The sequence below is a fragment of the Fusarium odoratissimum genome, assembly GCF_000260195.1.
Source record: "Fusarium odoratissimum NRRL 54006 unplaced genomic scaffold supercont1.1, whole genome shotgun sequence".
NCBI lineage: Eukaryota > Fungi > Ascomycota > Sordariomycetes > Hypocreales > Nectriaceae > Fusarium > Fusarium odoratissimum.
Genome location: NW_022158687.1, coordinates 2422635 through 2446536, shown reverse-complemented (window position 1 = coordinate 2446536; position 23902 = coordinate 2422635). Strand labels below are relative to the sequence as shown.

The window sequence follows — 23902 nt, the reverse complement described above, 5'->3', positions numbered from 1 at the left end:
CTCTTGTGTTCTCGGCATGGGATTCTCGAGACTGTCGCAACATGAGCCTCTGTCTAACGTCAGCAAGGACACGTCGACTCAGCAAAAAGCAATTCCTTCGCCCGCTGAAAGAGACGTGGCTGCACACATCAGGCTTCTGTATCCTCATGCGCTCCTCGACTACTACAGTATGACCTAGTTTTTGAGGCTCCGTTCACGGGTCTATGGAGATAGTTCTTACTTGGTCCAGAAAAAAGACTTCCCCACAGCTTCATCACCGCCAAAATACTATTTGGGTACAATCCATGAACCTTTGATCTGTGTTACCTGTTTCTGTACCATGAAGAAGCCATAACTACCGAGGTACAATTACAAGCCAGGCTTCGTTTCTTTCTTCCCATCCAGGAACTTTTTCAGCACGAATTCTTTGCTGCATTTATTGCCTGTTGCTACTTTGTTCCCGCCTCGTAGAAATTGTCAACCAGCTTGCCTCATGATAGAGTCGTAGACGCCAATACAACCCTACGAGAAGCGAGCTTGCCGAAAAGTTCTGCAACTGAGAGCAATCAGATTTGCCCCTGCATAACCCTCCGAAGTTGTCGGCGCAATGACAGTCACTCCTGTGGCCAATCTTGGCAATATCGCCCGCGCCGAGTACAAGGCGCTATTCGATACAGAAGTTGCCAAAGGGATTAGAGAACCCCTTGTTCTTCCTTTCTGCCTTTTCGGTCCTTTCATTTTGCCTATTGTCTATTTGGCAATCCCACATCGAAATCGGCCATGGCTTTACCACGCACGATGGCTTGTCGTCGCTTTTGTCGTTGCGTTCGATGCTTATATGATTCAGTATATGTCTAGCTACAACGTCGCTCCAGCATATGCGTCAGGTCTCATGGGCGGATGGGGTATCTTGACGACTCTGAATCTTTTGGTTTGGTCCGATCCGCAACTCGACTATGCCAGAGTTGTCAAGATTCCCAAGGGCAACAAGTCGCAAGCATCTTCAAAACAACTGCCCATAGATGTTGTCAATGGATCAAACCAAGAAAGCGTAATTCGACAGCGAAAGGCTTACCACGAAGCCATTGCACTTTCAGGGGACGCCGAAACCCATGCCAAGAATGGGAGCTCCAAAGATGTGGTTTACGCCTGGCAGAAATTTCCTGAAAACGGATCGTTCGGTGAACGGCTTAACTGGACACTTGACCTTGCTACAAACTTTAGGGAAATCGGTAGGTTTGGAACGATTATCTAGCACTTACAAGGAGGTTCCTGGCTAAGCTTTTTCTTCAGGCTGGAACTGTTCTATCTCTTCCGTACCAAGGCCAGATATCCCAAGCAATATTCGCGATGGGGATCCTGTATCCTTCGACAACATGCTCATTGTGTCTAGGAGCGGCTACTATCGTAACTTGACCGAGAGGGAGTTTGTATGGAGCCGTATTCGCAGAGTCCTCCTCCTCACTTTTCTTTTGGACTTTTGCTCTGTTGCGATGGTCAAGGATCCCTACTGTGCCTATGGGCCCGATCAGGGACTTGAGCTCCCTTTATTCCTCCGGCGGTTTCCTCCGTGGCTGCGCTTCATCTATCGCGAGCTCCTTTGTCTTGTTGGTATCTATGCTGCCATCGATGCCATTTTTAGCTTGCATGACCTTTTTCAGTTCTACGTTTTCTCCTACTTTTACCCCATGCGAAGAGAGTTATGGCAGTACACCAACATCTTCGGTCCTATCTCGCAGGTGCTTGATAGAGGTCTTGCTGGTTGGTGGGGGGCGTTCTGGCATCAAACCTTTCGTCTTCAGTTTGTTGCGCCCGCAAAGTTCCTCGTTGACCATGGCTATCTTCGAAGAGGAACACTACGTGCTCAAATTGTTACCATGTGCTTATCCTTCATACAGTCCGGTTTACTTCACGCTGGTGGAAGTTTATCGTCTATGCCAACCACAAAACCCTGGAGAAGTCCGCTCTTCTTTGCCCTGCAGCCTCCTGGCATTATCTTACAGCTTCTTTTGCTGCAGACTTTGGACAAGCATTTCCCCGACTTCCCTCAAAGACTCCGGCAGGCATTCAATATGGTATTCACTCTGGGCTGGCTCTGTCTGACCGCATTTTTCTTTACCGATGATATTTCATCTTCGGGTATTTGGCTTCTGGAACCTGTGCCGATTTCCCCCCTGCGCTGGCTTGGTTTCGGTTACCCAAACGATCATTGGTGGCGATGGAGGAGATATATGTTCCCAATCTGGCATTCAGATAAGTACTGGTGGAAAAGTGGTATACAGCTTTGAGGCTGGAACATCTAGATGTAAAGAAAATATGTTTATCGGACACGCGCCATGTTTGGGAAAGCAAGGGGTAAGTCGATTATAATATTTATCCTAGACTAGTCCTCGTGCATAGAAGAGACAAAGTTACTAGAGATAAATTGTTTAGCCATTTCAACTGAAGTTACTATTCGCCTAGCTCATGAAACTCGCAGAAGCTCGTATTTTTGGCCCGAGGCAAGCCTATCAGCTTCATTACGGAGCCACTTCACAACAGGCTGATAGTTGCTCTGCTTCGCTGCCAATACCTTCTCAAAGGCAAGGCACGCATTTCTATCACTATTAGAATACTGCCAAGGAACGGCGCGGCGAGAAATACTTACAGAGCAACTTGCGATTTTCGCACGTCACAGATGTATTGGGGATATCTCATCACCCGAGATTTGCTAGTCAAGAGCAGGAAGGCAACGTCGATCACTTTAGCAATAGTTCCTTGAGAAGATCAGACATTAAATCAGCCACATCATGAGTTTGAGCGACTTACGGAGTATCATTTCACTACTCGGTTGCTGTGTCTTTCCGAGGCAACGCAGGTAAGCGTACATTTTGCTCGCAGTCTCAACAAAGGTACTTCGAAGCGAGTTGAGAACGGTTCGGTTTGCATTATGGGACGTGTCATAAAACATCAGATGAGATTGAATCTTGAAAGCGTCTGAATGGTCATAGGAGCCTTAGTTAGCAACTCTTTGGGTTCATGCGGTACGGGGGACTGACTTAGAACTTTTCGTTGAAAGTTCTGACCAGGTGTGCGGCCGAAGTCGACGGTGAGAGAAGCAGATACATCTTTCTAGGTGTAAGTACTGGTCTTGAATTGGAATAGAAGCAAGACTCTTGAGCGTACCAATATTTGCATCTCTATCTCTATCCTTGGTGATATCCAGTGTCTTGCAGTTTATAGTGGTTCCGCAGTAGGGGAAGCCTTTCTCATGATTAGACTTCTGCAAGGGCTCACCATCATATAGCATGTCAAAGTTGACCATGGTCTTGGTCGGGTTGACCGCAACGCCATACCCAGGAAACCCAACATGCATAGCATTGACAAACTTGATCGCCTTTTCCTGGTCTAGAGTGATTAGAAGAAAATCGTCAATGAGGCGTAAGAGTAGGCAGTCTGGCGAACGAAGGAAGTCCAAATGTTTAACTTCAAGGTCAGCATAGAAATAATTGCATAAGAATGAGGACAACACAGAGCCTTGAGGGATTCCGGTTTTCTGTCTGTAGTATTTCTTTCCAATCTTGACAAGATTATACTCGACATGTTGCCTGAGAAGATGCATCAGTTCTCCAACGTTTTGAGTATTGCGTAAAGCGCTGCCCACAAAGACAGTATTTTTCTTCTTGTGAGCCAGGTTTTGCTCAAGCCGTATGATGAAATCTGGGTTTTCCTTCTCGCTCAAGGCTGTTGCATGCCATCGACGGATAGCTTTGGACGAGGTCTTGTCGTCAGCTACCGCTGCCCGTTCCCCAGGCTTCACTTCTGCGTGTTTCATGATGGTATATTTCGACTGACTTGGCACGGACTTCATCAGATTGACAACTGCCTCTTGTGGGATGGTATCGAAAGCAGCCTTGACATCAGCCTTGACAAAGTACAATTTACCATATTCAGGGCCCAGAGATTGCTTGAATAGCTTCAGTCGGGTATAAATATCGCTGACGGAGAACATAGTGGAACCCAATTTGGACGGGTTGATCCTCTGAATTTCGAGTCAGCTTCAGCCCCCGAATGTTTGTCGCCTCACATACCTTCTCTAGCTTCAGCAACGAATGCACGGGACCTAAGATAGTATTTATACTACGCCCAAGCTTGCTTGAAGGCCCCCTGGTCATAGCCCTGCGCCGGAGATTCATGATGGGGCGAAGTTTGTTGCCTTTTGGAAGGAGTCGAACTTGGCTAAAGCCCAGCTTCCGAGAACGCAGTACCTGCAGCGCGTCATCCAACTTGACCTCCTCAAACATGTCTGCCCTAAGTTCCATCATGGCTGGCTCTGCTATTTGTCTCCAAACTTCATGGCGAAAGTAAAAAACTTGGTATCGATGGGTGTTAGACTCGGTAACATAAAATGTGTTGCGGATCAGGGGCATCAAGAGAGAATCAAAAACGAAATAAATAAATTCATTAAAAATCTCCAGGCGCTTTGCAGTATCAGTTTTGCTTGGTTTTCGGTCGCCCAGAACTGGAGACTGAAGCCAAGAGATTTTTGCGATCTGGTAAATGATTAGCCATGGTCAAGCTTTGGCACTATCGGACACTAACCTTCATATTTTGTGTTATTTCATGTAGCGACATGGTTTCAAAACGCCTGAGCCTGATGAAACTATCGACACTTCGCATGATAGTGGATTTGTTGCGTTTCTGTACGGTATCATCCCCCCAGAAGTCTCTGGGGATAATCTTGGACAAGACGGCTTGGCAGAACGATGAGACCTGAGATGATGGGGTGGCTAGCTCTACCAGGGATTTATGATATGGGAGTGCTGGCGCTTGCGTGCTCGAGAGCCCTAACTCGGAATGCTTCTGGGATGGAGCACACTTATAGTAGGAAACCGTCTTCGGGTGTTGTGATGGTCTAAGCTTTCGAGACGATATGAGACTCTTCTTGGTCCTCGGCTTCCTAGTTCGCGATGGCCTGTCAAAAGTGCAGGGGCAGTGGTGCTTCAAGAGCTCGATATATGAACATCGGCCGTGGAGAACTTGCAGGCGTTTCACAAGTTCCTCAGTATATCCACGAAGCCGCTTGGGTATTTTTGGCATTCGCGACCCGGTATCTCCTGCTTTTGTTCGAAAATAGGGAGCAATCTCTTCTTCTCTCAACGTATAGTCTTGAAACTTCTGCGAGGTTATAGTAGGATCGACCTGAGAAGTAAAGACGTTGTGAAGTCCGAATTGCCGAGGAAATATGTACATCATCACATTGATCGTACCTTGGCGCTGGATCTCTAAGTCGTTAGACATGGGAGCGTTCGTGTACCGATTCAACACGTCTGAAAAAAATATTAATAATATGTTTGATTGTATGTACTTTCTATACTTACGAATGTGTTTATAGCCGGGCTGAACAAGTCCTTGTGCCGTGAGGGATGGCTTAGCATAGAATATTCTGCTTCTCACTAGAGTTATGTCTATAGGCTTGCGTGCTTCGCTTTTAGATCCTTTAGTCATTGACAGACCACCTCCATGAAGGTCAAGCTCTGCAAGTGGTACACCTAGAATGGTCAGATTTGTACTTTAGTGTTTTGCTGTCTTACCTGTCAGTTGATAATAATTGTTGAAACCTGCTTCAACCTCTAGATATATAGAGGCGTCGACAAGGAGATTGATCATGATTTTCTCTCCAGCTCTGCCAAGAAGGGCCAATAATTGTGGCCAAGGGTTTTCCCTCAGCGCCTCAACGTTAGAGTTCGGAAAGAGGCTGAAGAGTCCAGGAATAGTGGTAGTTCCTTGGTCATCTGGTCCGGCTGATTTTCTAAACCCGTCACACAATAGGTGCTTGGGTCGTCGTCCGACTTGCGCATCTCTGGAGAAGAGACGCCATACAACAAAATCTACAATCTATATGATTATAAGCGGCTTTCCATACAAATAAAGATGCTGTACTAACCTCATTTTGGGAGAATATTGATCCGGCAATCCCATCGGAAAGACTGACATAAGACTCGTCCTCTCTCTGTGAGAATGCTAGCCATTGCTCCCATCTCGTGTCATCGTTGTCGGCCTCCTGATGGACAAAACAAACAAGTGATGTATCTAGGAGTCGTGATAAAGTCTTCTCAATCTCTCCGGCATCATTTGCATCGCCGATGGATGCCACTTTCTTCCGTCGGAGTCGAGATCCATGAGGTAGCTGAGAGAGGACATATTCTCTTAACGAGGTGACCCTGCCGTAATGACGTTCCAGGAGGTCGCGCCTCACGGATATTCCCCCGAGTGGTTTGGCTCGCTTTTGGTGTTCCGACGCGACAATAGTCTCCGACTTTCGCTTTCTCTGGTTTTCCATAATTGTTCTGTATCCTTTTCCCATTTAACGGTTGTCAAGCCGCTGTGTTTTCCGATGATCACTTGTGTAATTTATTCGAGCTAGAGTAGAATTCCATGAGCCACAGAGTTTCGGACATTGATTTGATGCAATGTGGCTGATCCTTACCCGACGTGGGAGAGGGAGCTTATCCCTAGAAGGATTAGCGCGGATTTAGTGTGAGGCCGGTTCCAGGGGTAAGCAACCAGCCGCTTAACCGAGCGTTATCACAGAATTAGCCACTGATCATTAACAAAGATTCAGTTGATGAACTTTGTTCGATGCAATCGTAGGAAAAGCCCATATTCTACTACTTATTAGAGCCTTGTGATTATGGGCTTGCTTTTATCTCGGCTAGGAAGTGTGGTTAGCATCAGACACAGCGAGGGTTAGGTAACATGAAAGCAATCTGCTGCTTCTCAAGGAAGGCAAGAAACGCGAGGCTTACACATTCGCGGAAGCGACCACAGCACAGAATTATACTTGCTGCAGGAGATAGTGTTTTCGATGTGGTAGATGGGGTGTGCCTTGGGGGGGGGGGGGGGGAAGCTGGGATTCTAGATGAAATTGACATGATCGCTAAAGAAGCGTTGTAAGCAGTCCTGCATACCATCACACACAGTATCACAACGCAGGAACGGCGAGCACGGAGGAAACCTGTGCGTCTGTGCAATCTTCTTTGTGTAACCCAGAAGGCTATAACCTGGCTTGAAAAGTGGTCAGCTCGGATAATTGATGGATATGGAGCCCCGGATCTGCCACTAGGATGAATATTGGGAATCAAATAGACGAAAAAGGAGACGATTTGGTGAATCGTAGTCTCGGATTACGACTTCGGAAATAGAAAGTGACTTCAAACAAAGTGTACTCCTGGCGATGTATAAAATGCTTTTCTTTCTCAGCCTCCACTGACAAAGAACTGGCAGAACCCACAAGAGCCATATCAAAGCGTTGCACCGATGTCTCCCGATCAGTCGAAGACCCTAGAACACAAGCTCAGGGGTCAACGAGACCAGGAAGAGGATTTATTGTTATCGTAGACTCATCAATCCCTTGAAAGTACTTAGGACAAGCTATTAAACATAACACATATTAAAACCACAGCCACGCCACTTTGAACTCAATGTCCAAGAAGCATGAATAAGCCAAGGGCAGAAAGTTGCTGGCACAGAACAACTACATCAACAACGAGATTAGGCAATGAAAATGGCATGAGATGTAAGTGGCTTGACTTATCATGTGTTTCTCAAGGCCAACTGTGCGTAGGAGCGCGCATTCTTAGTATGTTTGTTCTTCAAAAGGCAGTCCCTAGGACAGAGCGACCCAATAGCCACCTAAGACTAAAGTTCCACCTGTGGACGGTCAATCTAGGTACCTAACTCTTGGGTACGAGGATCCGAGGTGCAACTAAGATGCAGGAGGGAATGAAAGAGAGGCAGAGGCGAGAAAGGGAATGCATAACGTCAGGGGACGAAAGACTGGATGGGGAATTGAGTAGTCCTGGGGTGAATAGGCAATCGCCATTTGTTCCTCCAACGCAGTAATAATCGAGTCAACGCGACCAGATCGAGCGGGGTTCCCTGGTTTGACATAGACGAATGGCAATAAGTGCAATAGATCTATGAGACATACGCCCGATGTGCTACAGTGTGAAAGCTTAACTTGCTATGTTTCTAGTTTCGACGCTTCGACGGTCATCACAGCTCATGTAAAAATGAATGGGGTGGTAAGCCTGAATTCATTGACGAACTGACTTGGTGACTTTGTCCAAGCGGGTGGAATTGAGGCTGCTGAATCGGCTGCCACACGAAACGGTTCGTGGGTTACGAGACCAGTCACAATGCCATGGATTGGATCGCAATGAACCCCTGACGCTTCAAGGGGAAGACAGGCAGGGCCTTTGATTTTCTCGAGATATGTTGATGGTTGCAGAAACTCTAAAATGCTTCGCTAGTCATTCTCGTGTTCTAGGACCAATGTCGCAACTATCCGCTGGAAACAGATGGTTCCAAAGCTCTAATTTGGGACATGGGTAAGGATATCGCAGGACTCGGGAATTGATGCAGGGGAAGAAACACTGGACCTTAGGGGCGTCATAAGTCAACCAAGCACCATATTTTTACCTTCCATGCTAGGTAAGGGGATACCTCCGAGTCTTAGCTTGGTCTAACAGACGTAACTCGACTGCGATAGTAGGCTCTACTCTGTAGTCTCCAGGGCATGTTGTTCGCTTCCATATGTCGAATGGATGACCATGAGGTTCTTCAAGTGTCCTGTGTTCCTTTATTGGTGCCTCGCCCTGCAGTAGACCTAACAAAGTTTTTTTAGGCTGGCCACAACAGGCGGCCCTCCGTCGACGGTCCATTGTTCGAAGCTACCTGTTCTGCGGCTGTAGATACGGAAATGCCAAATGCATGCTCATGAAATGTGGAGGTGTTGTCTACGCTGCTTAAGGTTGATTGCCGTTGTGCACGGTTTATGAAGTATTCTCTTGATGTGATTGATGTGTTTCAACATCCAACCAAAAGCGTCGCCGTTGTTTGCTCTCTATGTAGCTTCAACGGATGTGCTCCACTGAGGAAGGTACTGCCCCATCTGCGGGCACTCCCCAGTCCAAATCCCAATTGAACGCTGTTTAGGTGTTGATACTGTAACTGTGCTTTCACTTGACTTTACTTGATATCATACCCGACGACAAGGATAATAGTAAGTTTTCCGTTCAGATTCGCCTGCCCTTCATAAGATCGCGTCTTCCATCCCACTGCTTCCACGTAAAATATCTTGGTGTTGTTTTGTCTCCGTGCCTCTCTTCTACCGAGCTTTCGCCCTCCTCATTTATTGTGTTGTTTGGCCATCTCAGGAAGTGATCCCGCCTATTAGACCCCTATTTCTCCCTTTCCCAGGGATCATCCACCTTCGAGCCTCATACGACCCGCTTGCTCTGTGCTGTTCGTACCCTCAGCTCTCTGGCCTGGATACAGGTGATTGCCGTATGCACGCACACGCAACTTCGTCCACAGCACTCTTCAGGCTAACATGCATCAATAAAGCGCTTGACTGGCAGCATCCCCGTCCACCGTCGAAGCCCCTAGCAGAAAGTTGGCCTGCATACGACGAGTTGGAACGGCTGATTCCAGCACCAGCATCCACCAAGAGTGTCCACTTCGATTTTCGACTCTCCCATCCCTAACGTCGTTCAACTTCCAGGGACTGGTACCCCCATCTTGTTGTTCCTGTTCACTTGTCCACAGCTGGATCCTGCAGTTGTGAGCTTGTGAGGGCCATTGATTTTCTCATACCCCTGGTCGCTACACTCTTCAGGCCCATTTGCAGTTAACTCTGTTCCACTGTCCTTTACAGCACCTACAGTACAGTACTTATGCTCACACCTATCAAGTGCGCCTCACACCAACGCCCGCACAACGCTTAAACGCCAACGCATCGATGCTCTCTGCATGGGTCTATAGTCCCCCAACCAGTCGCTCCGCTCGACGAGCCTGACCGATGCTCAGGCCACCATGGATTACGACATGGATATGGCCCTTCACGCGGGCCTCCAAGCGGACGTACAGGATGTAGACTCGGGCTTTCGAAACCCCAATCTCGAGCCTCACCACGACCTTCATCACCTCTCCCAGCATAATAAGAATCAGCGCCCTTACGATCACGATAACGACCACAATCGTCGCATCGACCACACCACTGACCTCAGACAAGACTATCTCAACGATCAGCTATCTCACGACCGCCGCCATTACCTCCCCGATTCTTCGCCTTCCGCCGTTCCTGCATCTCATCTCGACCAACGTAGCACCTATTCCCATCCTTCTGTGCCTCACGCCGACGAGTACGATTCGATTTCTACGGGCGCCCACCATGCCTTCGCCCCCGTAAACCCCGACGACTTCTACAAAAGCTATCGGGGAACATACCACAATAATCAAGAGTCCCTTTTTATCGGTGCCTCAGCATTGCGTCCGTCATTGCGCTCCAACGGTGATGGCTCAACGCCAAAACATCATATTACATCGCAAACAGAGATCAATATGCGTTCCACGTCAAATCCTGTCGACAACAGGCCTGCTCTTCCTGGCTATAAACCCACTGGAACTCACCCCAGTGTGAGGGATCTCAAAAGGCGCTTCGACCAGAATGGTGCTGCACCTTCATCAATTCCCCGTGCCCCGGCGCATACGGGAGCTGCAGCTAAGATTAGGCAAGATGTTGGTGTCAGTCCACAACCGCGAAATGGTGCAACGTCTTACTCGACATTACGTGATGGTTCAAATTCGTTCAGCAATCAAACAGTGTCCTCGTCAGCCCGCTCCCAGAGATCAAGATATGTTGCCGAGGACCAGGTCTCGAATAATTCTCAGTCTTTTGCAAGTCGTATAGGGAAACCGCGAAGTACTACTAGCGGAAACTCAAATGCCTCCAAACCCACGTCCAACTTGGCACCAGAGTCTCCACCACAACAACCGACTTCTTCTATCTCCCCCACACCTTCGCGTTCCCAAGGCTTGCTTTTCGGCGAGATTCTTCCCGAGCAACACAGTTTTCCCACTGCTGGTTATGGCATTGAGGGCGTTCGCCCAAGAAGGACATCTGAATCCAGCTTACACCATCCTTTTAGCCATCAAAGAAGTCTATCTGATCCACCAGATGTCGCCGAGCCTTCGTCCCCGAGTATCTGGTATCGTAGCCTCAACGGCGACGATAACAACGGGCAACCTACCCAGGCCCCTCAAAAAGGCCACACACGGTCACATAGCGACATCCCGAAATCCCCTTCAGTACCTCCGGTCTCTCGTAAAACCCCTTCTCGAAAGCCACCGACGACTAATACCTCGGGTGCTGGATCTACATCCAAACTGCCACGCTCTGTGAGAAAAGTGAATAGCCCCAGTGATTCAACACCTTCGACGCGTTCGAACTCGCCTACTCTCAAACGACCGCAAGTGAATGGCCGAACATCAAGGGCAGGGACTCCGACGACAAGGGCAAAAACTCCAACGAGGGCCAAGACACCAACCCAGAGCGGCGCTACTCGAAAAGCGGCACCCCGAACTCTGGTCACACCAACGAACAATAATCGCCTTCAGGCAAATATCATAGCGCCTCCCCCGAAGCTCTCCCCTCCTCTCCGAAGTTCTCGGCCTCGTCAACCCGTTTCCGTGGCTACAACGGCAAGCTCTCGGATGAGGGCAATGGAAAGGGCTAGATCACCAAATCCTACATCCATTCCACAGTCTAGGATCGCCGAACCATCATCACGCCGGCGGAAGATCTCTGTAGGACCGATTGATTTTGAACAGCGACGAGAACATATCCGACTAGCTTATACGAAGTCCATTCGAGAAAGCCAAGCGCTCGAGGCACGGCAGAAGGCAGCAGACAGAAGGCGGAGGGAAATGGAGGCTGCTGCCAGGGCGAAGGCTACTGCCGCTGCTTCTTCAAACTCGAATTCGCCATCCGTTACGCCAGAGCCAAGTATCACAGAGTCGCCAACCCTCGCCGATATTCCACCAGTTCCGCCCCTTCCAGATGGCCATTTAGTATCGTCAGATTTCAGGATTGGTAGTGGGCCAAGTTTGAGCCCGGAGGTTTCAAATGCCACAGAAGTGCAAAATACCTTGAATGTGGTTGACCTTTCAGATACTCTTGCATTCCCAGGTAGCCATGAGGTGTCTTACGATCAGCCTGATGGAGAGCCACGCCGAGACCAGCCTTCACCATTTCTGGATGACCCAACAATGAGTCCGGTTGATATCGCAATGGCACTACCACCCGCTTCATTGATGCTAGCTGCGACCTCGCAGGCAACGCTTACCGACGAGCCATCAGCTCAAGACTTTGATTCACCCACCTTGGGTGTTCCTGGCAGCTTTCCAGCCCTCAGTCCTCCTGTTGGTGAATCAGAGCGACCACCAACTGCCGTTTCGGTAACATCAGAAACAACAGAGTTCGACAACGAACCTCAAATGACCCCTCCAAGGTCCTCACAGACGCCGCTTGAAGTTCCCATCACGATTATCAAGCCACCCAGTCCACAGACTCAGAAGTCCGCATCTCCTCTGAAGGCTGAGTATCATTACCCATTCGAGGATGATCCTGATTCACCAGTTCGACCAAAATCCGCATCCAATACCGTTGGTGTAGCTGAACATGCATTGTCGAAGCACGATGAGGTTACTCTGCCTTTCATCCCTGGTGCATTCGATATTGAGGCCAAAGCAGACGAGCCCCAACCCGGTGTTGAGTCCTACAAAACTACAATCACCATTCTGCCACCCAGTGACGAACCAAGAGCGGCTGAGAGCCTTGAAGAAACGGTCCCATTTCCACGAATTGAGCCCGACTATGAATCAGAGTGTCATTCTGATTCGGAATACGATGAAGTAGCGAGGCAGTATCGCCGCTCTCATGACGATGGTGCTATTACTGACAGCTGTACCGAGGACGTGGAAGAGGCCGGCAGAAACGACTGTAGATCAGAGGTGCCGTCCGACGACCAAGTCTCGTCACATCGTGCCTCGACTTGTGAATCTCTAGACACTAACAACGAGCCTCATTATGCTTCTGAACAGCAGCAGCCGGAGATTTCAACAAATCTCATGGTACCGACTTTGTCTGCGACTAATAGAACAAGTCAGCAGTCAGCGTGGACTGACTTTTCGATCAACAGTGGCGACATGTCTCCAGCGGGGCGCTCACCAGTGTTTCCCGATGATGACGAAAACGAAACTGGAGATCATGGCCATGTCACGATTTTTGAAACAACATCTATCCATCGAAATAGCCGACCTGTTGAGCGACCTTTGGAAATTCGCAATAGTCAACCGGAGATCCGACCTTCTACAGACTTGACCCAATCGCCGTATCTAAGTCATCAACTCCCAGAGCTAGACACTGGAGATGGGTTTTCCATTCCTTATCTTTCCAACAGAGCCAGCAAGAGCTTCTCGTATTTCCCATCCCCTAATCACGAACCTCCTCCCATACCCGCTTCAACATCCGGCTCCGCTTGCAATTCGCAACGAGCATCAGGTGTTTATTATGAGCAGTCCCAAAGTGGAAGCACATTTGTCAATTCTGAAAGAGGGTCGCAAGATTACATCCCCATGATGACAACGCCTCAATCGATGGACAACGCATCCCTGTCAACCCATAATCAGTATTTTGCGGATGCAACCACTTTGAACGGAGATGCAAACTCCGAAACATATGATAAACAGGGTCCAACGGGAAAGGAAAAGCAACGACTTGTTCAACGACGCAACGTTATAAAAGAGCTTGTTGATACTGAAGCTGTGTTCGTGCGCGACATGAATATTGTTGAAGAGATCTACAAAGGGACAGCAGAGGCTTGTCCAAAACTTGACGGCAACACTGTCAAGCTCATCTTCCGGAACACTGATGAAATTATTGCATTCCACACCTCTTTCTTCGCGCAGATCAAAGAGGCAGTTCTTGCTGTTTACACGATGCAGAGCCGGCGGTCTGCGCTTGCTAGGGAAGGCACATTGATATCGGAGCCCTCGCAGTTTAATCCTGCTGACATTGATGATACCAAAGATCGTTCCGTCTTGATCGGCCCTGTTTTCAAAGCCAATATGGAGAAGATGAAGCTCGCTCATGAAGGCTTCTTGAGGAACAGTGACGGGGCAGCCAAGCGGCTCATCCAGATACAACAGGATCCCACGGTGAAAGTCTGGCTCAATGAATGTAACGAAGTTGCGAAGGACCTGACTGCAGCATGGGACCTGGACTCACTCTTAATTAAACCAATGCAGCGCATCACTAAGTATCCCAATCTCATTATAACGCTGTTGCAGCACACCCCACAGGATCATCCCGATCGAGAAGGTCTAATCGAGGCTAAAGAGATCCTCGAGACGGCCATCATCGAGATCAACAAAACCAAGAAGAATTTCGAACTTGTCGGCCAGATCGTCGGCAGAAAGCGAAAGGAATCCGATGTTAAGGCAGGATTCGCGCGCGCATTCGGCAAAAGAGTCGACAAGCTCCAAGCGTCAGGTACCCGAACGAGTGAAGATTCCGAATATGCTAAATTGAACGAGAAATTTGGCGACGATTATCTGCGACTACAAGTTGTTCTCCGAGATGTCGAATTCTATACAAGGCAGGTATCTGCCTATGTACACGAATTTTTGCAGTATCTGTCTTCTATCGAGTTGGTGATGAGGCTACAACCAGGAAACCATCCTGAGCTTGAAAGCAAGTGGGTTCAGTTCAATATCTCGATGCGAGATCTTGAAAAGGTTGCGCTTGAGGAGCATGTACGTTGATTGCTTGAGTGACCCTTGTGGAAAAGAGTACTGACGGATACCAGTTATCGCAGGTCCGAAAACATGTCATTGAGCCGTTCGAACATGTTATCAAGGCCTACGGTAACCCGTCTTTGGCAATGAAAAAACGCCAAAAGCGCCGTGTAGATTACGAGCGATACGAACAGCTAAAGCGTGCGGGCAAAAGTATTGACTCCAAACTCAACGAGCTTGTTGAGCAGTACGATGCTCTGAACGATACGCTGAAGAAAGAGCTCCCCAAGCTGTCTGCTTTAACTGAAAAGGTGGGCAACATCTGTCTGGGTAACTTTGTCAACATCCAAACGAGATGGTATGGGATATGGAAGGACAAGATGAAACTAGTTTTGGGCGACTGTCCTGATATGCCAGATCTTAAGGAGGTCGTGGCAACCTTCCAACGCGACTTCCCCTATCAACAGGAGCAGCTAGCCAGTATTGGTATCCTCAATCCCATGTATCGGGGTCGAGTTTCTCAGTCAACCACACGGAGTACCGAAGAATCATCATCCCTGAGGATGCGATCACGTCCGTCTGAGAGTGATTCGCGGGGTCGGGGCCACTCAATCAGCGGTGAACAGACCCCAAGCGTTCCTACACCCGAATTCACAAAACGCCACAGCGGTTCGTATACTGCGTCACCTACAGGTGTCACAGCAGGGAACATCCCTAGTCCGCATCAGTATTATTATCGTGACTATTATTCGGGTATCGGTAACCACCAGCAGGGCACGGCATCTCCTCTCTCTCCAGACCTTCCTGGTAGCACGCGATCATTCGCCGCCTCTACGAGACCCAGTACAGGAAGAAGTTTTGACTCTGGGGGACTTCCACGACAGAGCTCAGACTCAGCTACACAACAGCTCCGAGACTCCCATACGACCTACAGTTCCCAGAACCAATCTCAAGAGGGTCGACGGTTTTCGGGGCTTTTCCACTCAGCTCTACCACCAGCTGACGGACCTGAGGATAGTGCTCGATCGTCTCGGGCATCTTCAAGGGAGCGAGGACCTACAGACGACGGGTACAATGTGCTTTGGCTAGCGGCTTCCCTCTTTGAGTTCAATATCGCAACGACAAAACACGAAGCCGGTTATCCGTACTTGGTGTATCAGGCCGGCGAAGTAAGTTGACTCACTCCACAAATGACCTTGGATTTGGGTGCTAACTGCTAGTCTAGATCTTCGACGTCCTTGGTGAAAAAGGAGAGCTCTGGTTGGCAAAGAACCAGGATGATCCAGACGATCGCGTTGGGTGGATTTGGTCAAAACATTTTGCCAGGCTCGCTGATTCATGACCACGGCCCATGACTGACTGAAACTTCAGCAGGCAAGGTCAAGCCAAACTGCTATCTTATCAACTACGCAACACATCCAAGATTTGTACTAGGATTCAAGGAAGGAGCTTGGGCGTTTATTACATGGACATTACGATTTGGAACTGCAGCAAGAGATTTACCCGGTCCTAAGACGCATCCATGTTGATCGGCATTTCTAACATTTGTCTTTTATGAGTTCATCCTTGCCTTTTTTTCGCCCTTCGGCTCCTATTTATGCTGAACTCACTGTTCGACAATGTGTCGTTTGATTCAGTTTTCATTTGTTTGTTTGGGCTTGTATTTGGGTAAAAGCCTTCAGTGTCCTCTACGCGAAAGCAGAAAACATGGGATGAAAGAGAGGCGTGGTTGGGGCCTTGACTTTTAAAGCAGGGGAGCCAGGCGTTCAGAGCAAAATACCAACGTATGTAAGATTTCAGGTGTGAATAACGAGGGATGAACCCGAACCAACTTAGGCGGGTAGTGCTTGCGTGGCCATGAAGTTCGGTTGCATCAAGTGGCAGTGGAGGAAATGTAAAGAATCGTATTGACTATGGAATGAGATTCCAGTGGCCCAAGCATGATGAAACTTGAATTGTTAAACTTGGTTACGTGGATCATTATGTGCGGTCTTGTATGGTTATCTTGGTGACAAGATCTTTGTATGGCGTCTTTTGGCACTCTTATTGAGCTTGAGAATCATTAGTTGGCTGGCTACCGACTAACACATGGTTAACATTTGATATGTATCATACTCGTCTGCCGTATGTAGATGATGACTCTGTCTGACATGTGACTTGGAACTAATAACCCCAGACTTCCTGTAGAAAGATCCTAAAGTGGAACTGCGGTAAACATACGAATCCCCGCCCTTGCAGGAGAAAGGGGGTTAACGTACTACCAATCACAGCGCTAGAGCACTAAGGTAAGGTATTGTGTGTACCTGTACTCTGTACCTACTAGGCACCTACTTCAGTACCTTGAGCAGTACTACCTTAATCAATCTTAGCTGCTCTGTTGCTACGATCCATCAGCTGCAAGTCTGGCATCTCTTCTTTGCCCTTCCTACATTACTCGACAGCTTTGCCAAGTCTTTCGCTTCAATTTAACCCCTGGCAGAGCAAGAAGCTTCGCGAAAAGGTACTGTTAACTCTTTCAAGGTTCCCCCGTTTCATGACCCACACTACACAACATGCCCGCGACAAGCTCGTCGGAAGAGCAGGCGATCGATCGCGAGTACCCGCAGCGGCATCGTCATCATCCTCATCAGGAACTTGGACCGTTGCAGCATAACCACAACGTGGCTGAATTCCAGTCTCGGCTTCATTGTCAACAGAATCAAAGCTCACGGTCAACTTTGCAGCATCAAACTTCTCAACAAAATTTACGTCATTCGTATCCTCAGTCTAATACTCACCTCACTATCCCGAGTGCTGCCGGCTCAACATCCCGCTCGTCTTCAATTTCTCCTATTCCAACACCGTCGATATCTCCCCCAGCTTCTGCCATATCTATCGACGCTCTGTATTCACCTCGAGATTGTTCGCCGCCAGTACCAACTCCCTCTTCGATCGGTACCGAGGCTTACGGCAGCCATCCACAACGAGACTCATACGATCGCAATAGCTCGGGTAGACACAGCCAGGATAACGTTAACTTTGAATCTCAAGGGCGCAATCCGGCCAACATGGCCAGCTGGTCGGGACAGCCCGCTATCAGAGGCAACTCTGAGGCTGTGCGCATGATTTTATTGAGTTTCGTCACCATTGGCATAACGTACGTTTACTTAGCCTGCGACCTGCAGCAACAGTAATCCAATTTGAGCTGGCTTCCTAACATTGGTTCATCTAGTTTCACATGGGGTATCGAAATGACATGTAAGTCTACAATTTCATCATCTCATGGTGTACCTTGCTGAAGAGTGTTTAGACTGCACGCCATATCTGCTTAATCTTGGTTTAACCAAAAGCAACACATCTCTGGTATGGATTGCTGGTCCGTTGTCCGGTCTTATAGTTCAGCCTGTTGTCGGCGTCATTGCAGATGAGAGTAAGTCCAAATGGGGACGTCGGCGACCGTTGATGGTCGTTGGCTCTATTGTTGTTGCTATAAGCCTCCTAGTGTTAGGCTTTACCCGTGAGATTGTCGGTTTCGTGGTAACCGATGATGAGGCTGCCAAGCGACCTACGATAGTATTGGCTGTATTGGCCATCTATGTTGTTGATTTCGCTATTAATGCTGGTGTGGTGCCACGAACGTCTCTTTAGCTCCCCCAAAACTAACGAGTTTTTCAGTTATGTCATGTTCTAAGAGTCTCATTGTTGATACATTACCAATCGACAAACAGCAGACGGGGGCGGCTTGGTGTAAGTTTACATATGTTGCTTTAATGTGAGTCGAATTAACGTTCTTTGTAGCAAGCCGTATGTCTGCAATTGGTCATATGATTGCGTATGGTGCCGGGGCTGTAGATTTATTGAAGCTTTTTGGAACCACGCTTGGCGATACTCAGTTCAAACAGCTCACGGTCATCTCAACCATTGCTCTTCTGAGTTCAACGTCACTCACTTGCTGGGCCGTTACAGAGCGGGTACTGGTAGCCTCCAAACCAACCCAGCATGAAGGTCGCTTCAAAGTCTTTCGCCAAATTTGGTCGACACTCCTAAACCTACCTCCTCGAATCCAAGCCATCTGCTGGGCACAGTTCTGGGCTTGGATCGGCTGGTTCCCTTTTCTTTTCTATAGTACCACATGGGTTGGTGAAACATACTTTCGTTACGACGTGCCCGCCGATGCGAGGAAATCCAAGGATACCCTCGGTGCCATTGGGCGCATAGGAAGCACTGCGCTTGTTATGTACTCCGTAATCACATTTGCAGGTGCCTGGATTTTGCCCATGTTTGTCCAGTCTCCTGAGGATAACTCCTTTACCCATCGGCCTCCTCAGGCAATCGCAGGCTTCTTGACACGGTTTAACAAGGTGAAGCCTGATCTATTGACAGCTTGGATGCTTGGGCACATAATGTTTGCTGCATCCATGTCCTTGGCGCCATTTGCAACCAGCTTTCGATTTGCGACTGTTCTGGTGTGTCTATGCGGCATGTAAGTCTTACAGCAGCTCTCCGCCCTAAGTATGATGCTAATGGGTGTTTAGACCTTGGACTCTCGCTATGTGGGCTCCGAGTGCTTTCCTCGGCGTCGAGGTCAATAAGCTCGGCGGTGGCGCCGGATCAGATGGCACATATCGTCGCATTTCGGACGAGCCCGACATTGAGCTCTCCGAGATCAGTCACGATGATGCACCTTTGCAGCTTGATCACGGTTCAGAGGTTGACTTGCCTTCTACAGCTTCTACAGGCGAGTTATCGGGTATCTACTTCGGCATCCTCAACATTTATACGACGTTGCCACAGTTTGTTGGTACGTTCATATCTACCATCGTGTTCGCTGTCCTCGAGCCTGGAAAGAGTCCCGAGCTCGCGGGTGATGAAAAGAAGCAACCAGATCCAGATGGTCCGAACGCCATTGCGGTGTGCCTATTCATCGGAGCCATGAGCAGTTTGGTTGCAGCATATGTGACCCGGAAGCTAAAAGTCATGTAAGATGGACAATTCTGTGGAGTTATCGTGTACTACTTGTGTTCTTGCTACTTATGGTGTTGCAATTCTCGTTTATGACTCATCTGACTTGGGGTTGGATATTGTTTCGATATATTGGCGCAGAGGTCATTGCCAGCGTAGGCTTAAGACTCATGTGGTGAGTCGTAGCTGTATTTGGAGTATGGTTTGAGTGCAGAGCGTGCCAACGATCATGACATACGTGACGTGGAGTTCATCACCATAGTTCGGCTCTAATTGATATCTAAGATAGAAAGATGTGACTACGCTAACCACATACACGCCAGAAATCACAGATGTCGCAAGGGGTATCCTCCTCCAGAGTCGTCTCTTTCTCTGCAATCACTAACGCATCCATACCATCCTACCTCATGGTCTGAATTCGTGTCCCCTGACCCGTGTATACAGTGATTCTATTTGTCTTTCTCATTCTCAGCTTCAGATACCTTCTCCCACTCGTCCTCCGTACTGACACTTGACTGTGTACCCGCAGCCCCAGAACGTTGCTTCACTTCCCCCTTTGTCTGAAGAGGCTCGACTCCGGCAGCAGCTACAGCAACGTCAGAGGTTGTAGCGACGACGGGAGACGGCTTGCTCGGGACAGTCGTCTCGACCTCCGTCTCACTGTCTTCACCATCGTTGCCCGACGCCTCTTTCTGTTGTTGCTTCTCTTTCTCCTCCTTTTCACGCTGCTCTCGCTGGGCGATGGCAAGCTCGGCGGCAAACCAGTTGACGCTCCACCACAAGCCACCACAGAGGATGGAAAGAATGACGCAGTGGATATTGTATGTAGCGAGCAGGAGACAGAATAAGACGGTCTGGAGAGCGGCAAAGGAGGCATTCGCGGCCTTGAGGATGGTGGGCGTCGGGCCTGGGGTAAAAATGTCCTCCCAAAGCTTAACGATGAAGGATGACATGGTTGATGCTCTATCGCGGGGTCGTTGTTGGCGGGGGTTTTGTTGCTCGAAGTAATGGGCTATGAGAGGGAGTATGCTGATATCTTGATCGCGTTGATGTTGCGACTCTATTCGGTATATAACGAGGGAAGACAAAGGCCTTTCTGGTGTAATTTTAGTTCGTTGTTGCAGGTTTTCTTCTTCTCGAGGATAGAGGCGGTCGCTGCCTGGCGACCACTCTATTTCGCTAATAGCGCAACTTGTACCAACCGGCTTTGTACGAGTGTTCTTTGTGGCCCAGTTAAGCGAATCTATCCGTGAATAGAAGAGGATAGCCCGTATTGAAGCAGTACTGTGATTGTTCGTTGGATATCGGGCTGATGTGTCTTACTAGAGAGTGTACCTACAATGACGACAGGTGGTTGGTTCCTAGACCGTGAATGACCCAGATCGCGTGCTGGGCTTCTATTGGATTACATAAGGGCCATCGCCTTTGAGACTGTTTTCAGCATGACCCCGTGATGAGAATAACAATACAAACATGTCTGTGTTGCTTATTCTTATTCTAGTTGTAAGTTGAGTTCGATGGCTTTTTTCCCTTGAATGTTCTCTTGGTTTATGGATCCTAGGGTGTAGAACCGCATCCCTCGTAGTTTGTTTCTTCATATCATTAGTCTCTTAAACCATTAACGATTTTACGACATGAGGCTAAGCTCCGCTACCATAAACAACACATAAACAATGCCATCATTACGATAGGATGGGAAAACGCGATAGTCCATAGGAATACCACAAAAGTTCATTACTTTCCATTATCCTCCTTAACATAACCGATGCAAGGTTCCAATGACAAACAATAACGTAGACTACCCTATACCACGCCGTTTGATAGAACCATAATTGCCAACTCTGACAGTTATGTTAGCACCCAACCCTTAAGCTTGAAATGTAAGGATAATCAAATCGAAACAAGTTGGAACAGAATATGATCCAATCCCTTCGACTTATATGTTTCGCCAGGATTTATTCTATGTCAGTGCCAAGAACATGCCAACTCACATAACACAACTAAACGTAGTTTTCACAAACACATCCTATTCTCAAGGAGAACCTATATGAACGGCGATGTTTATATGTCAAAGTAAGAGCTATGCAACAGTTTGCCGCACTGAAAAGCCGCAGTGCCCGACGTTGCCGCTTGAAGTGAGATTAGAAGAGATCACCAACGCCAAGGTAAAGAGACGTAGCCAATCACGACACAGTCTGACCGAAGCGCATATGACCGATTCTAGCAAGAAACTTTAATGTAAGCGGAAAGAAAATAAAACCGATTACTCCACTTGATTGATATGAGCATGGACAACATTCTCCATCCTATCTTACTTCTAACCCTGATCCCATGCACAGCCTCGAAAGGCAAAGACCCCCCAGGGGCGCCATGAGGCATGAGGACAGGCGACTCAGGACAGTCCACAGCCACCCCCGTGATATAACTGTGCCCCTGGCTAGTAGTCTCATCAGCATCCAGGATTCCACCAGACGAGTTGACACATGCCCAGGGTCTTCAGCTGCATCCTCGGGTCAGTATTCACCCTATTCCGGATACTACATAGCTTTCATCTATCATCTCCAACTTCACTCAACTCATGCATTGTCGGTCACAAAAGAGAGACCGTTGGGAATCAAGACCCTGTATTTGCGCCTCTTGGAAAGAAGGTTGCGGCCGCTAGAAGAAATCTCACCCGAAGGATTCGGTTCGTTGTTCTTTTCGGCCCACCCCTTGGTTCGTACGGCAGTGATGGGCTCAGGTACCGCATCCCCAACAACTAGCGAACAGATGAACCTATGTAGACTCCCTCCTCCTCATCCCGCCATTAGTATGATGCCTGCCACAGTTGATCATATGACCCTTGACGCCGTCCATGCATATCATCTCGCAAGACTCGGGGGAAAAGAAAAAACATGGCGTAGAGTAAACCTTGATATTCCTCTGCGAAGCCCTGTGAAGGAATCCTACAAAGAAAGGAAAATATTTCTGGTGCCAGTTGTCCTTGGTCCTTCGAACTCCGAACGTAGGCTAGCTTGGGCATTTTTCACATGTTCAATCTGATTTACCACTCTTCAGATCCACCTTGTCTTCCTTGATTAGACTTCAACCAGTTTCTTTGACTATGACCTGACCACCAGAGTTCCATGAGATATGGCCCCCATCCAACTTGTTTGCATAGCTGCCCTTGCAAGCAATAGAATTGTTCGATATCGTTCAGGATTCTCAACAGCAGAAGCTCTGATACCGCCTTCGGCACAGGTGAAAACAACCCTTTTAACCGGTCCTTCGATTTCTTGGGATGACGGAGCTTGTTGAGCAAGTTGTTGTGCAGTTCCGTATGTGCAAGTTGACGCTACACGGATATCTGGGCCGTGAAAAGGAGGCTAGTTGTCCAGGGTACATGAGGCACTGAACGCTCCCGCGGGTATTGACTGATAGTGGAACACGGATATACGCCTATATAGAGAGGTTTGAACAAGATCATAGTACAAATGGGAACTACCCTGCTGCAGTCCTATTGAGGCGAGTCCCGAAGGAAGTCAAGAGATACACATGTTGTGTCGCTATGGGTATTGCAACTTCGTAGCTTCGCATACCTTGAGGATCTCATAGACTTTGGTCTGCAAGGCGCATAGTATCTTGAAGTTAGAAGATCCATTCGATGCTAAACTTCCTATCAATCAAATTACATGGAAGTGCAGGAAAAGTTTCATACATAAAATGTTTCACTAAACAACACTGCCTCATGTGTCAGATCATGAGAGGTAGACGGACCCCATCGTTCTCTTGAGCACCATATTTTACATGTCATAATGAGTCTGCAACACAACATTCAGGGATTAAAAGATCGCACAGTTCGGGACCGAAGAATGCGGTAAAGCCCATTGGGTTACGATCGTAAAACATGAAATCTTTGTATCTGCATCACGCTCGGTGACGGTGATTGTGCTAGCAGTCGGTGCTCGGGCGGTGACGAACATTTCATGATAGCTTCCGATCAGAGAACGCTACTTACTCGGAAGGTTTCTCTTTTAAACAAATACGCTGGCACTAGTCTTCCCAGGAGAGTCGGAAATGTAGCGACCAGCTGCTGAGGTTTGTATCTTCAGGTACACTATAACATGGATACTGTATCGGCTATGGAACCAGGCTGGGACCCTTGTCGTCCAGTGATCGGGTAGAGGTTCTGGACGTCATGTTAACTAATGGAGCTTGTCGATCTTCAACACACGGCTTGAGACTTGAGCCTTTATTACCGAGACGACTGTAGCAAGGCAAGCTCGCCAAGGCTTGATGCACAGAACCCACCGAGCCAGGCCAGGCGAATGTGCCTGTGTTGTTATGCCAATCCTAATGGTTCCGTTATTGCTTAGTATTA

General features: G+C 48.3%; 4 protein-coding genes across 11 annotated transcripts; 3 read left to right on the top strand and 1 right to left on the bottom strand.

Annotated features, from left to right (window-relative positions):
- The first annotated feature begins 200 nt into the window (after nucleotides 1-200).
- FOIG_00842 (uncharacterized protein) lies at nucleotides 201-2419 on the top strand. Its single transcript, XM_031197297.1, has 2 exons — nucleotides 201-1211; nucleotides 1273-2419. The coding sequence occupies exons 1-2, from the start codon at nucleotides 587-589 to the stop codon at nucleotides 2265-2267; spliced, it is 1620 nt and encodes a 539-aa protein (XP_031073064.1). The 5' UTR covers nucleotides 201-586; the 3' UTR covers nucleotides 2268-2419.
- A 6861-nt stretch (nucleotides 2420-9280) lies between these two features.
- FOIG_00841 (uncharacterized protein) lies at nucleotides 9281-16726 on the top strand. 3 transcript variants are annotated; one of them, XM_031197294.1, is made up of 4 exons: nucleotides 9281-9309; nucleotides 9370-14619; nucleotides 14673-15770; nucleotides 15827-16726. In XM_031197294.1, the coding sequence occupies exons 2-4, from the start codon at nucleotides 9838-9840 to the stop codon at nucleotides 15941-15943; spliced, it is 5997 nt and encodes a 1998-aa protein (XP_031073061.1). In that variant the 5' UTR covers nucleotides 9281-9309; nucleotides 9370-9837; the 3' UTR covers nucleotides 15944-16726. The 3 variants fall into 3 exon arrangements, with proteins under 3 accessions (XP_031073061.1, XP_031073063.1, XP_031073062.1); XM_031197296.1 differs by having other exon boundaries at nucleotides 9370-15770; XM_031197295.1 differs by lacking the exon at nucleotides 15827-16726 and having other exon boundaries at nucleotides 14673-15826.
- A 90-nt stretch (nucleotides 16727-16816) lies between these two features.
- On the top strand, nucleotides 16817-20896 carry FOIG_00840 (uncharacterized protein). 6 transcript variants are annotated; one of them, XM_031197290.1, is made up of 7 exons: nucleotides 16817-17101; nucleotides 17325-17737; nucleotides 17813-17838; nucleotides 17891-18202; nucleotides 18256-18327; nucleotides 18379-19063; nucleotides 19116-20896. In XM_031197290.1, the coding sequence occupies exons 2-7, from the start codon at nucleotides 17649-17651 to the stop codon at nucleotides 19561-19563; spliced, it is 1632 nt and encodes a 543-aa protein (XP_031073057.1). In that variant the 5' UTR covers nucleotides 16817-17101; nucleotides 17325-17648; the 3' UTR covers nucleotides 19564-20896. The 6 variants fall into 6 exon arrangements, with proteins under 6 accessions (XP_031073057.1, XP_031073055.1, XP_031073059.1 ...); XM_031197288.1 differs by having other exon boundaries at nucleotides 16817-17737; XM_031197289.1 differs by having other exon boundaries at nucleotides 16827-17737; nucleotides 17891-18010.
- Nucleotides 19655-20958, bottom strand: FOIG_00839 (uncharacterized protein). Its single transcript, XM_031197287.1, has one exon. The coding sequence runs from the start codon at nucleotides 20493-20495 to the stop codon at nucleotides 19992-19994; it is 504 nt and encodes a 167-aa protein (XP_031073054.1). The 5' UTR covers nucleotides 20496-20958; the 3' UTR covers nucleotides 19655-19991.
- Between the last annotated feature and the right edge of the window lie 2944 nt (nucleotides 20959-23902).